The sequence below is a fragment of the Vanellus vanellus genome (assembly GCF_965231255.1).
Source record: "Vanellus vanellus genome assembly, contig: HAP1_SCAFFOLD_35, whole genome shotgun sequence".
In the NCBI taxonomy this organism is placed as follows: Eukaryota; Metazoa; Chordata; class Aves; order Charadriiformes; family Charadriidae; genus Vanellus; species Vanellus vanellus.
This window is the reverse complement of record NW_028128889.1, coordinates 2,019,871-2,034,500: the sequence shown is the minus strand read 5'-3', so window position 1 is coordinate 2,034,500 and position 14,630 is coordinate 2,019,871. Positions and strand designations below refer to the sequence as shown.

At 52.0% G+C, this 14,630-nt stretch overlaps 2 protein-coding genes across 2 annotated transcripts; one reads left to right on the top strand and one right to left on the bottom strand.

Annotated features, from left to right (window-relative positions):
- Positions 1-496: 496 nt before the first annotated feature.
- Positions 497-1,447, bottom strand: LOC309683959 (olfactory receptor 14A16-like; the record flags this gene model as incomplete). The annotated part of the gene is made up of 1 exon (XM_082499928.1): positions 497-1,447. One exon carries the CDS (start codon positions 1,445-1,447, stop codon positions 497-499), a length of 951 nt encoding a protein of 316 aa, XP_082356054.1.
- An 11,413-nt stretch (positions 1,448-12,860) lies between these two features.
- Positions 12,861-13,850, top strand: LOC309683958 (olfactory receptor 5B21-like; the record flags this gene model as incomplete). Its single annotated transcript, XM_082499927.1, has 1 exon — positions 12,861-13,850. The coding sequence occupies one exon, from the start codon at positions 12,861-12,863 to the stop codon at positions 13,848-13,850; it is 990 nt and encodes a 329-aa protein (XP_082356053.1).
- Between the last annotated feature and the right edge of the window lie 780 nt (positions 13,851-14,630).

Here is a 14,630-nt window from a genome sequence, read left to right as displayed (position 1 = left end):
GCAGGGCCAGCCCCAGAGATGGGGGGCATCTGTGGCACAAGGACAAGGCAGTCAGTGGCACCCTGTGTCCTCCTCTCCAGGCTATTCGGAGAGGTCGGAAGCCCCTCTGGGCCACCCCCTCTCCCCAGGCCAGTACAAGAGCCCTGGCCCTGGGGATCCTCAGGCAGCTCCTGCTGCCCCAGTGGCAGAGCGGCCTGCCCCAGGCTGCTGCAGCCAGAAAGGTCTCTTCATTTCCCACTCATTCATGCTCTGCTGATGGTGGGTCTCACAAAAAGAAGTTGCAGCTGCCTCATTTTTTTCTTAAATACAAAGAGAGCCTGAGTCTTATTTTACCCAAAGTCTCTGAGTCACACAAGACAGGTGGATACTTAACACGACAGGATGAGTAAAAGAATTTCTTTTCAGAAAAGATCATCACAAGGGGAAAAAAAGACAAAAAGAAGGAAAAAAGAGGGAAGGAATGGAAGGCTTGGCCCATCACAAGACACACTGGGAATCATTTGCAGAGGAAGGTACGCAGTTCGTGGCTGCTGAAAAAACGTCTAATCCACTTCCTCAGGGCATCCTTGAGCTCCTGGTTCCTCATGCTGTAGATGAGGGGGTTCACTGCTGGAGGCACCACAGAGTACAGAACTGCCAGCACCAGATCCAGGGATGAGGACGAGATGGAGGGGGACTTCAGGTAAGCAAATACACCAGTGCTGATGAAGAGGGAGACCACGGCCAGGTGAGGGAGGCACGTGGAAAAGGCTTTGTGCCGTCCCTGCTCTGAGGGCATCCTCAACACGGACCTGAAGATCTGCACGTAGGACAACACAATGAAAACAAAACATCCAAAAAAAAGAAAAGCACTGACCAGCAGAAGCCCAGCTTCCCTGAGTTTTAAATCTGAGCAGGAGAGCTTGAGGATCTGGGGGATTTCACAGAAGAACTGGTCCACAGCCTTGCCATGGCAAAGTGGTAGTGAAAAAGTATTAGCTGTGTGCATTAGAGAATAGAGAAAGCCACTGCCCCAGGCAGCTGCTGCCATGTGGACACAAGTTCTGCTGTCCATCAGGGTCCCATAGTGCAGGGGTTTGCAGATGGCCACGTAGCGGTCATAGGCCATGACAGTGAGAAGAAAATACTCTGCTGACATCAGAAAGGAAAAGAGAAAAACTTGAGCAGCACATCCTGAGTAGGAGATGGCCCTGGTGTCCCAGAGGGAATTGGCCATGGATTTTGGGAGAATGGTGGAGATGCAGCCCAGGTCGAGGAGGGAGAGGTTGAGGAGGAAGAAGTACATGGGGGTGTGGAGGCGGTGGTCACAGGCGATGGCAGTGATGATGAGGCCGTTGCCCAGGAGGGCAGCCAGGTAGATGCCCAGGAAGAGCCAGAAGGTCAAGAGCTGCCGTGTGTCTGCGAATGCCAGCAGGAGGAACTCAGTGGTGGAACTGCTGTTGGACATCAGCTTCACAGGGAGCTGCCCAAGGAAGAGAAGTTATTGACAGGTTAGGACAAACATTTTGCAATATAACTCATTATTTCTCATAGAAACGCTCCAGTTGTCTTATTCCTTAGTAGCACCTTTGTTCAGCTCCATTTCTGGAGCTCCTTTGGTTGCTGTTGGAGTGTGCCACGAGGAGCTCAGGCTCCACTGTGTGCTCCAGAGTACTCTATTCTACTCTGCAACGGGGCAAGGTGGGGATTTAGCTTTCCCATTCACAATTTAAGTCAGATTTTAGCCACTCATAATCATAAGATTACCAGGGGAATATTATTTCAGAGATGAAACTGTCAGCATCTTTCCTGTAGTCTGAGTGAACTGCTGCATCTGGGGAGATGCAAAAGCATTGCCTGTGGCTTAGGGCAGAGTGAGGAGAGCTGGTCTGTCCATCAGCCTTGTTCCTGGCTCCTTTGTGCTTGGTTTGACCTGGAGCACATTCACTCTTTGTTTGACCTGGAGCATGTTCACACTGTCATATTATGTCCCCAAAGAAACAGAGGACAGTGGAGAAAGGAGGATTCACTTACAGAGTGCAGATCTGCATGGCAGGACCCACAGGGTCGGTGTCTGAGCTGCAGCTGAAACCCCACTCCCCGGCAAGTTGAGGGGAAGCCCAAGGGCGGCACAGACAGGAGGGGGAGGAAGAAGGAGCATCAGCAGGGTTCTCTGCAAAGGCATGCAAGGTGAGGGAGAGCCTGCAGAGACGATGCTGGAGCTCTCTGTAAGCTGAGGCAGAGGGAAGTTGGTGTTTGTGTTGCTTCCCCAAGACTTTTGCATCTTTCAGCATAACAGCTGAAGAGTCTCTGTTCCCCACCCAAACCTGAAAGTTGAATTTTAATTCCTCCTTCATCACGCAGCCCACCCAGAGTAGAAAAGTCAAAGCACAGACTCCTTCACTTTCAGGTTACCCTCATAAATATTCCCCTTGAAAAGTCCCCTCGGGAACACCCTGGGGGTGATCTGGGGGTGTGAGCAGCCCTGCCCCACGCAGCACCCTCTTGACAGCAGAAAGATCCTGCCCTGCCCTGCCCTGCTGGGGATCGCTCCTTCCACCCGCAGCTTCTCCCCGCAGTGCCATGAAGAGCTCCCCGGACAGGCTGAGTGCTGCCCCTGGCAGGTGGCAGGGTCCCTGCCCTGGCACACAGCCCCTGGGGCACAGGGACCCTGCTCAGCAGGACAGAGCTGAGCACCCTTGGCTGCACACCCACCCGCACAGCCCTGCAGCTGTCCCCGGGAGAAGGCGGCCGGCATGCCCGTCCCTCTGATGGTGCAGCAGGGAAGCCCTGCTCTGCAGCGCGTCCTTCTCCACACTCAAATACTCTGAGCGCCGCCCCGCCAGATCCTATCTACGCTCATTTTCATTGACCGGCAGCCAGAGACTTACTGTGTTCAGCGCTGAGCAGATTTCTCCCCCAGTGAACTCTCACCATCCTCCAACTCCACACTGCCTTTAACTCTCTCTCACTTCTCTCGTGTCTCTTCAGCGCCTGCACGCAGTGCCTCAGCCCTGCTGTGCTTTTCCGGGGAGCTGCTCCTGGGCAGAGCCGCCTCTCGGCAGCGCTCCCACTTGCCGTGAGCTCTCTCCGTCCCGGGAGCCCGGCCCAGCTCATCAGCAGAGGACCAGGCCAAGGCGGCACTTTCTGTGCCCCCTCTGGGCTCCCTTGAGGTGTCCCTGGGGCTCCAGGGGAATCTCCTGTGAAAGAGGCTGAAGCAATCACTGATGTCCCCTCCTTCACCCGGGAGGAGACTCTGACTTCCAGCAGTTTCATTTCTCCTCTCACAGACAGAGTTAGCTCTAAATATCACCTTTCCTTGTCTCATCATTAGACAGGACACCCAGACAGTGCCAGGGAGAGATCTTCTTCACCCTGCTGAGGGAAGGGATGCAGCTGCGTCAGTCAAGGCACCTCCTTCTGGGTTTGTAGTCCTGGGGCTGGAAGGGGACTCAATTTCTCCCAGGACTGCCACAACCCCACAGGTGGTGGGATTCCTCTTGCCTCAGCTCAGATGTGCCCAAAATAGGCTCCTGTAGGGGAGTTCCTTCTTTCATCTCCCATTGTAATTACTGGAGGTGGAGGCCAGGAGCGAGCTGTTCAGACACACACACCCCTGGTGACATGTGAAGTGCCAGAGGGGACCAACATGGATGCTGGAAGCTGAAAGCTCTAATGGAGCAGTTCATAGAGACAGGGCAGCATCTGGGGACATCTTGTTGGGGCTGGTATGAAATTCTTTTGGCCAACTGAAATGACAGCAGATGCCCACACGTACAAAAACTGAACCTGTAACTATTGCTTTTGTCCAGGACAGCCTATAGAGGTCTTCAGCTGACCAGATGGAGTCATGTGCCATAGGGAGAGAGAAGCGTCTCTCTTTCTGTTCTCCACCAGCTGTATTTTCTCTATGTCCTTTGAGTATAATGACAATGGTCTCATGTGCATCTCTTTATTACGTAACTGAATTCAGGGCAACTGCATCTCAATTTCATGGCCAAATACAGGCCTGCAGTGCTACGTGAGATGCCAGGGCTCTCCAGCACAAGTGCACACAGCTGACACGGACGGCTCAGGTCCTATAGAGGAACTCCATCCACTGACTGAAGCCCACCACTGCAGTGACAGAAGGTGTGCCTGTTTCCTACCTAGTAGATGCAGAGAACTGCATGAATACAAAGCACATCTCACCAGGGTCTCCGCTCGAGTGCATTCCCTATGAAACCCTGATGGGGTTTCCCACATCATTTAACCATCCCCTTGATGATACAATCATGGATGAGGCCAATGATTTTCACAGTTTGCCTGTACCGCAGCGTGTCCACACCCAAGGACATTTTCAACATCATCTCTTCCTTCCTGACATCAGCTTCTGCTCCACCAAAGCCCCTCAGGCCTGCAGAGACACCACAGACAGCAGGCTCCTCTTCTGCTCCCACTGCACAGCCCATCCCCGTTTCTCTCTGGCTTCGGGGAAAGCACAGTTCACTCTTTGTGTGGGCACCTGATTCCTTCCTTACATTGCCATCGGCCATCCACTCCAGCGTGTCTCTGCCATGGAGCAAAGACTGTGCACACATGAGGTCTTGGAGGCTTGGTAGCAGGTTTCCCCATGGCCAGTCCACTCTCAGCCCTGGTGCCGCAGCCCAGACATGCACCGGTGCCCTCAGCTTGGGGCACAGGCAGGAGGAGTCCCACGTGCCATCTCTTCATTCACTTGAGGGGAATAACAACGGAGGTGTGTTGGGACAGCCCACGTGACTGGGGTGCTGTGATGAATGGGCAGAGGATGATGATGAGAGACAGGCCGGAAAGATCAGGAGGGGAGAGATGTCAGTGCGAAGGAGATATGCTTAGATATGTGGAGCTCCTCTATGGGACCGACAAATGGAGTGAGCCCTTATGGCTGAGGGTAAGGGGAGAGGCTGGTAAGGGTGACGTTGTTGTGAGAGAAAAAGAAGACCAGAGGGCTCATGACCTTGCAAAATGGCCTTATGTGCCAAGTCTGAGCATAATTTTCCTTAGTTTCTCAGTCCTTATGTGTCCTCCCAAGGGTTCTGTAATGACCTCGTGTTCACTGGAAAAGAAGCACAACAGTGTGCAGACAATTGTTGAGGTTTCTGGATGGTGTTTGGACACAGCTCGGGAGGTGGGTCTTTATAGCACAGCTGCCCGATGGGCCAACTATGGTGACCAAGAGCAGGTCATGGTTGTGGAAGCCAGTGTCGTCCTCAGCTGTCATTCCCTTAGCCTCGCAAGGATTCAAACCCTTGAGAATGTTTTAACAGCACAAACAGTTTGGTGAGGGGGGAGCTACTGGCTTTGCAGCTCCTGGGCCCCTGACAGACTAACCAGGAGGTGTGTGTGTGGCTTAGGCCAACGATTGGCTACGTAAAGGCTGAACCTCTCTTTAAGAAGTTGTAGGAGTGTGACAGGTCAAAGCTGACCTCAGCGCATGTATTCACCCACGGCACTGGGGGATGTCTGGGGTAATGACAGTGAATATTTAGAGACCGGTAACAGATCAAAGAATATAACATCACCAAGTATATTAATTTTATATATGTGTATATATGTATACACATGAGCATATGTTTATTATTTGCTATAACATTACAAGGAGTATCAAAAAAACATATAACATGTTTCTACATATTTCTAACATTTCAAAGAACATCATATATTTTGATACAGCAAACCAAGGACTGTTCTTACATTCAAAGATTGTAACTGGCACCTTAAATGAGTACCTTTAGCCCAAATTACAGCTGTGATCAAATAAAACTTCTCCTCCTTCCCATACATCGTGTGGTCAGAGCGTTCCTGGCGAAGAACCTGGTTGGCTCAGTGGGAGCAGATGGCAGGTTCTCAGGCCCATAGCTCATCAGATGAGCTTTCCTGCAGAGGAGACAGCCAGGTGGGAGGCAGGAGCAGGAAAGAAGCTGTCTCCATTGCCACCATGCACCATTACAGAATCACAGAATCACACAGAATTATCAGAGTTGGAAGGGACCTCTAGAGATCATCTAGTCCAACTCTCCTGCTAAAGCAGGATTGCCTAGAGCACATTACGCAGGACTGCATCCAGGCGGGTCTTGAAAATCTCCAGGGAAGGGGACTCCACAACCTCCCTGGGCAGCCTGTTCCAGTGCTCTGTCACCCGAACCGTAAAGAACTGTTTCCGTGTATTTGAACGGAACTTCCTGTGTTCTAACTTGTGCCCATTGCCCCTCGTCCTGTCACTTGGAACCAATGAAAAGAGCCTGGCTCCATCCTTCTTCAACCCACCCTTTAGATACTTGTATGCCATAATCAGGTCTCCCCTCAGCCTTCTCTTCTCCAGGCTAAAGAGTCCCAGCTCTCTCAGCCTTTCCTCATAAGGGAGGTGCTCCAAGCCCTTAATCATCTTAGTTGCCCTTCGCTGGACTCGCTCCAGCAGTTCCCTGTCCCTCTTGAACTGGGGAGCCCAAAACTGGACACAGTATTCCAGTTGTGGCCTCACCAGTGCCGAGTAGAGGGGGAGAATGACCTCCCTCGACCTACTGGCCACACTCTTCCCTATGCAGCCCAGGATTCCATTGGCCTTTTTGGCGACAAGGGCACATTGCTGGGCCATGGATAATTTACTGTCTACCACAACCCCCAGATCCTTCTCCTCCAAGCTATCTCCCAGCAGGTAAGCCCCTAACCTGTACTGGTGCCTAGCATTCTTCCTCCCCAGGTGCAGGACCTTGCACTTGGTTTTGTTGAACCTCATTAGGTTCTTCTCTGCCCAGCTCTCCAGCCTGTCCAGGTCACGCTGGATGGCAGCACAGCCCTCTGGGGTGTCAGCCACCCCACCCAGTTTGGTATCATCAGCAAACTTGCTGAGGATACACTCTGTCCCCTCATCCAGGTCATTAATGAGTATATTAAACAAAATAGGACCGAGTATTGATCCCTGGGGGACACCACTGGTTACAGGCCTCCAACTAGACTCTGTGCCGCTGATCACAACCCTCTGAGTCCTGTCCCGCAGCCAACTCTCAATCCACCTCACTGTCACCTCATCTAGCCCATACTTCCTCAGCTTCCTAATAAGGATGTCATGGGAGACAGTGTCAAAAGCCTTGCTAAAGTCAAGGTAGATGACATCCACGACTTTCCCCTCATCCAGCCAACCAGTTATAACATCATAGAAAGCTATCAGATTGGTCAAGCACGATTTACCCTTGGTAAATCCATGTTGACCACTTCCAATAACTTCCTGTTCCTCAACGTGATTGGAGATGACATCCAGAATGAGTCGCTCCAATACCTTCCCAGGGACAGAGGTGAGACTAACCGGTCTGTAGTTCCCTGGGTCCTCCTTCTTGCCTTTTTTGAAGATTGGAGTGATGTTGGCCTTCCTCCAGTCCTCAGGCACCTCTCCTGTTCTCCATGACCGTTCAAAGACGATGGAGAGTGGTCTAGCAATAACATCCGCCAGCTCTCTCAGCACTCGCGGATGCATGCCATCAGGGCCCATGGACTTATGAATGTCCAGCTTGGCCAAGTGGTCTCTGACCCGGTCCTCCTCAACTGAGGGAAAATCTTCCACTCTCCAGACCTCCCCTTTTGCCTTCAGAGGGTGGGATTCATGAGGGACAGCTTTAGCAGTGAAGACCGAAGAAAAGAAGGCATTCAGTAACTCTGCCTTCTCTGCGTCCTCCACCACTAGGGCACCTGTCTCGTTCACCAGCGGGCCTACATTTTCCATAGTCTTCCTTTTTCTATTGATATATTCAAAGAACCTTTTCTTATTGTCTTTGACTGCAGTGGCCAAGCTGAGTTCTGATTGAGCTTTGGCCCTTCTCATTTTCCCCCTACATAGCTTTGTTATATCTTGATAATCCTCATAAGTTGCCAACCCCCTTTTCCAGAGAATGTAAACTTTTCTTTTTTTCCTGAGGTCCAGCCAAAGTTCTCTATTTAGCCAGGCTGGTCGTCTTCCCCGTCTGCTCGTTTTTCGAGACAAGGGGATGGCCTTCTCCTGAGCTTTTAAGAGCACCTGCTTGAAGTATGCCCAGCCTTCCTGGGCACCTTTGCTCTTCAAAACTGCCTCCCAAGGGACACTCTCGACCATGCTCCTAAACAGGCTAAAGTCTGCCCTTCGGAAATCCAAGGTGGCAGTTCTGCTGGCTCCCCGCCTTACGTGATCAAGAATTGAAAATTCTATCATTTCGTGATCACTGTGCCCAAGGCGACCTCCAACCTTTACATCCTCCACAAGACCTTCTCTGTTAACAAACAGTAGGTCCAGTAGGGCACTTCCCCTAGTTGGTTCCTTCACCAGCTGTGTTAGGAAGTTGTCTTCCACACACTCCAGGAACCTCCATGACTGTTCCCTCTCTGCTGCATTGTATTTCCAGCAGACGTCTGGGAAGTTGAAGTCCCCCACAAGAACAAGGGCAGATGATTGTGAGACCTCTGCCAGCTGCTTGTAGAATACTTCATCGGCTTCTACATCCTGATTAGGAGGTCTATAACAAACTCCCATCACGATGTCTGCCTTATTAGCCTTCCCCTTAATTTTTATCCATACACACTCAGTGTTGTCATCCACACTGTTAAGTTCCTGGCATTCAAAACTGCCCCTAACATAGAGGGCCACCCCACCACCTCTTCTTCCTTGCCTATCCTTTTTGAAGAGTTGGTAGCCATCCATTACAGCACTCCACTTGTGTGTGTCCTCCCACCACGTTTCTGTGATGGCGACTATATCATAGTTTCCTTGCTGTACAATGGCCTCCAGCTCCTCTTGTTTATTTCCCATGCTGCGTGCATTAGTATAGATGCACTTCAGCTGGGCTGATTGCCCTGCCACTTTCTTGGGGGGACAAGCCCTAATTCGCACCTGATCATACTTAGGCACTACTGTAGCTACCAAATTATCACTACCCCTCGTGCCTTGGCTGTCACACAATTCACCATCCCCCACCACCACTGGGACAGGCTGCAAGACCTTGCTAACACTTTTACCCAGAAGCACTGGTACGCTTCTCCCAGGCACCACTTTTGTAATCCTGGTCTCATCCCCGTCCCCCTTCAAACCTAGTTTAAAGCCCTGTAGATGAGCCCTGCTAGCTCTTGTCCCAGGATCTTTCTTCCCCTTCGGGTTAGGCTTCCCCCACCTGTTGCCAGCATGCCTGGTTTCCTGTAGATGAGCCCATGATCAAAAAAGCCAAAGTTCTGCCGGATACACCAGTCTCGGAGCCAGGAGTTAATTTCCTGACTCCTCCTATTTATCCCCTGGTCAACCCCTGCAAATGGTGGGATAGAGGAGAACACTATTTGTGCTCCCGATCCCTTAACCAGCCGTCCCAGGGCCCTGAAGTCATTCTTCATTGCCCTTAGACTTCTGGTACCTACCTCATCACCACCTACCTGAAATATCAGTAGTGGGTAGTAATCTGATGTCTTAACCAGGGAAGGGAGTTTTCTCCTTATGTCCTTAATTCTGGCCCCAGGGAGGCAGCTGACTTCCCTGTGGGATGGGTCCGGTCTACAGATAGGGCCCTCTGTTCCCCTCAGAAGGGAGTCCCCTAGCACAATTACCTTCCTTTCTTTCTTGGTTGAGGAAGTCCTGAGGCGGCGGGGTGAGTGCCCAGCACTGGGCGCCTCACTGGATGGATCATCCTTTCCATCCTCGATCGCCTGGTCTTCGAATTCCAAAGCCCCATACCTATTCTGCAAGGGCAATTGGGATGGTGAGGGGGGCTGCGAGAGGTTCCGCTTGCCTCTCCGGGGAGGGATCTGACTCCACTCCTCCTTATCCCTTAAGTTCTCTCCTTCCGCCTGGTGACAGGAGGGAAGGGGATCAACCACTTCCAATGGAGCCTCTTCCTGCTGCCTTGGTCTCAGGGTATGGCTCCACCAGTCTATTTCATTTTCACAGTCTCTGATAGTTCTTAACCTTTCTACCTCTTCCTTCAGTTCAACCACCTGCCTGAGCAGATCATTTATTTGATCACACCGTATGCAGGCGGTGTCACTGGCTCCCTGTGAGAGCAGTGCCAGGCTCCGGCATTCATTGCAGCCCGAAACCTGCACAGCCACTTGTTTTCGTGGGAGCTCGGTCTGAGTTCCCACATTCTTTCTCACAGCAGCTCTTGACCGTTTTGGAGGCATGTTCTTCTCTTGCAGTGGGAGGTGCTGGATCTCTGCCGTCAGCTTCCCGCAAGCCCTGAGCCCGTGCCCCTGCACACCGATGTTCCTCTGCTTGCGTTTGCCCAGCTTGTGCTCAGCTCAGACGCAAGGCTCTCAGTGACCTACCTGCGAAAAGTTGCTCCCTGTTCGCCCCCTCCCACTGCGGTGCTGCAGTGAGGGCCTGGGTGACGCCCACTGGCTGTCCGCGTGCTGGGTGCGCAGCGGCCGGCCGCTGCGCTCCGGGGCAGCCCGTTTAGAACTGCCGCGTGTGACGCTGGCTCCGCCCCTGCCGCGTCAGCAGCCCGCCCCCGAGCTGCCGGTTCCGACACGAGCTAGCCGCTTTTCCCGGCTACGAGAGCCCTCAAAAGAGCCCTTTACCGGCCTTGTCCGCCGCGATCCCCTTCCCCAGTGAGGGCTTACCTTCACTGGAGCTGGTCTCCTCGGCGACTCAAGGGGGGACACGCTACAGCGGGAACCTTTAGAGTCTCCTTTCTGCTATAAACCCGGGCAGACTTGAGAGATGAGGGAGCCTTCAGGTGCTGCTGGAGACTGACCTTAGCAGCTGCTGGGAGAAGAGGGCAAGGGCAGACTGAGGAATGAGCCCTGGTTCAGGGCTTGTGGTGAGGTCCAAGAAGTGAAGGTCATGGTAGGGAAGAGGCAGAAGGTAAGACGCTGAACTTGGACTTCATTGCCACGATCCATCAGAGCTGATGTCAGTGCTTCATGATGAGGACTGCAGGTTTGTGATGGGTGTGCGGGGGGCTGTTTAGGTCTGAGTGTTATTAGTCAGGCTGCTGGGTCTTTGAAAAGAATAAATGAGAGCATCGAGATAAGAGTTTCAGCCCCGTCCTTTCCTGCATGTCTTCCCACCCCAGCTTCCACCTTCCCCCAGACACCCCCGGGCCCCTGGACTGCACAGTGACATCCCAGGGACAGCCCCGGGACACTTTCCCTCCTTAGCTGGGAAGGCGGGAGAGCATTTGGGCAGGTTGTGTGGGGCCACATTGCCTGTGCCCTTCTCTTCATCCCTCACAGGGCTACTTCAATTGTCTCAAGATTTGGTTATATTTTTGTTGTTATTGTTGCTGGGTTTTATATGTTTTCTCACTCTCAGAATTAGGATTATGACCATGTAGTTGTTGGGTTTTTTTTTCCAGCTCTCAGCTTTGTCACTCCCCTGCAGTGGAGAGGGCTGGGGGTATCAGGCATTCTGAATAGTTTTTGGCAAACTCTCGGCACAGTTCCTTTGATTATCACCGCTGGAATAAGTGCATTCCAGCCCAAGAGGTGGGTGTGAGGCCCTTGGAGGGCACTGCTGTTGCACAGAGCTGTGTTTGTTGGGCATGAGCTTTCTCCAGTCATGCGCTGAGGCATGTCCTGGCATTGCCAACGGCCCTGACCCTGATCGTATCCCACCTCAGCCCCAGCACCCTGCGGACACCCCCTTAAGGTCCTGCTTGCCCAGGCAGCCCCTCAAGCACAGCTGGCCATGCCGAAGTCCTGCTGCTGGGCTGGGATCTGCAGGCAGGCATCCTCAAACCCCTCAGGAACCACTGCTCATGAGGGAAAAATGTGAAGCAACAGGTTCTGCCCAGCAGCTCCCAGTCACAGAGTCACAGAGCGGCTGGGCTTGGAAGCCACCCCAGCATATCAGCCTGTTCAGCCCCCGCTTCCTAAAAGCAGAGTCAGCTGAGGCAGGTGGCTCAGGACCATGCCCAGTCAAGTTCTTAATAGCCACAGGGATGAAACCTCTGCAGCCTCTCTGGGCAGCTCTTCCAGTATTTCACCACGCTATCTTTAAATTCCAATTTCCTGTATTTCAATGTGTTCTTTCTTCTTGGAACCACTGAAGAGAGCCTGGATTTGGCTTCTTTTGCCCTCCCATCCTTCCTCCCTGCACAACCTCTCCCATGTGCCTTGGCTCACTCCCAGTAACCCCTTCCCTATTTTTTTTTTTATCTCTTCCTTGTCACTTTTTATGCCACATTTTGACCCGCAATGTGGTTTTCAGCATGCTCTCTGGCAGTCCCCCAGCACAGTGCTTTGGTCATCTGAGGCAGTAACTCCTGACCTGCCCTTTCTCAATGGGAGGGATTTGCCTGTTGGGTGGTGGGGAAGGAGTGGGGTGGGAATCCTTTCCTCCTCATGGGAGTGTTTCCGAGAGCTGTGGCCACTCACCTGCAATGTGCCCATCCCTTGCTTTGGGGGAAGGGTGGTGTCTGCCATGACGCATCACAAACTAGGCTTTTTTGGAGAGTGGGTTTTGTTTTCTCTGACACACTTTGTCTTTCCTGAGAGCAGTAGGATGTCAGTCCTCAACACCGATAGTGCAATTTGATGATCTTAAAGTTCCTTTCCAACCTAAACCATTCTATGATTCTGTGACTCTATGACTTCCTGGGCATACCCACAGGCATATGAAAGTTCTCTGTTTCTGTGTGAGCAAATGGACATCATAGTTCTATTTCACAGTGAGAAAGAAGAACTTCCATTGGGCAGCTCACCTCTGGAGTCTCCAGAGGGTCTGCTGGGATGAGTGTTCTTTACCCATCAGGAAAAACATTCTTTTTCTGCTTTCGTGAGGCACGAGACACATAAAGCTCATGTGAAGAGAACAATGCCTTACACAAAAAAATGTTGAAGGTAAACACTGAAATGTGTTTCTCTGTCGTAGCACCTCTCTGTGGAAGCTGAGGAACTGAAAGAAAAACAACATGGAAGAAGGAGAAAGGGACAACAGGACATCATCCATGGATTTTGTGCTGCTGGGAATAAGTGATGTCCCCACGCTCCAGAACCTGCTCTTTCTCCTCTTGCTTATGATCTACTCAGTCACCATGGTTGGGAACATCCTCATCGTTGTGCTGGTGGTGGCAGACCGGCACCTGCACACCCCCATGTACTTCTTCCTGGGCAATCTGTCCTCCTTGGAGACCTGCTACAGCTCCACCACCCTGCCTCGTTTGCTGGCCAGCTTCCTGACTGGGGACAGCAGCATTTCTGCACACGGCTGCCTGGCTCAGTTCTACTTCTTTGCTTCCTTTGCCACTACTGAGTGTTACCTGCTGGCGGCCATGGCCTATGATCGGTACTTGGCCATATGCCAGCCCTTGGTCTATGCAAGCCTCATGACCTGGAAGGTCTCTGTACACCTGGCAGCTGCCTCTTGGCTATGGGGATCACTGCTGCTGGTGGTAGTCACAGTTGTCTTATCCCGGTTGCAGTTTTGTGGCCCCAAGGCCATTGACCACTTCTTCTGTGATTTTACCCCATTGCTGGAGCTTGCCTGCAGTGACACCAGAGCAGTCACAATTGTTACATTCATATTTGGCATCCTGGATGCAGTTTTTCCCTTCCTTTTCACACTGGGCTCCTATGTGTGCATCACAGCTGCCATCCTGAGGATCCCATCCAGCATCAGTAGAAAAAAGGCCTTCTCCACTTGCTCTTCTCACCTCACTCTCGTCACCATTTTCTATGGCACCCTTATCCTTGTCTACATGGTGCCGAGAAAAGCCCCTCTGAGGCAGCTCAATAAGTTTTTCTCTTTTTTCTACACCATCCTCACACCCCTGGTCAACCCCCTCATCTACAGCCTGCGGAACAGGGAGGTCAGGGAGGCACTCAGGAAAATCATGAGGAAAGCCCTGGTCCTCACCCAGAGCTCATGGTCCCTTGTTGACACAGGCAAGAGACACTTCTAGCTCCTTTGAAAGCTCTGGATACTGGCTGGCTCTTCAGAAGTGTGTGCCACTGAGACCGCTTGTGGAGTGGTGAGTGAAGAAAGCAAAAGGTCTTTGGGAAGAAATATCATGGTTTAATTAACAGTCTTGAAAATGTCACGGGTTTGATTTTCCTTGTTAATAAACACCATGTGGAAAGTACTGAAGTGTCAAGGTTGTCTTTTCTGGAGGAGTAAAGAGAAGATATTTGCCCAAGTTTGTGAATACTTACAAGGGCCATTATGAGGCCATCTTTCTCACTGAGGGTTCCGGGGATGGTAGTCACATGGTGCGCATCCCCCCAGTGGTGCACATTTCAGGAGTATGAGGCTCACATGGCAGCCACTAACAAAGGTCTACCTTCACTGCACTGCCAAAGAAAAATGGGCCATTCCTATTGGGTGGCTCACATGGGTTAGAGCCATGCAAATCTCCTCCTGCCCCTCGGCAGGCCCTGCTTCATGCACGTCTCAGGATCCAGCTGGGGATGCAGCAGCTCAGCAGCTGAGTGAGAAGCCTTTGCTTCTCTTGCTGCAAAGGCAGGTGGAGAGGCTGGACTGACACAAGCACTTCCTCTTTATGAGGGCTAAAACAAGATCATCTCCTGCATCTCCCTCCCTCCACCTTTCCCTCCCCTCTTCCCAGGGAAATGAGCAAGTCCCTGCTCCAGCTGTGCTCCTCTGGCTCCAGCTCAAGGTCTTCTCTCTTCACTGGGACACTCACTCCCTTGCCCCATCTCCTCCATTTGTGGAGGATCAGGCT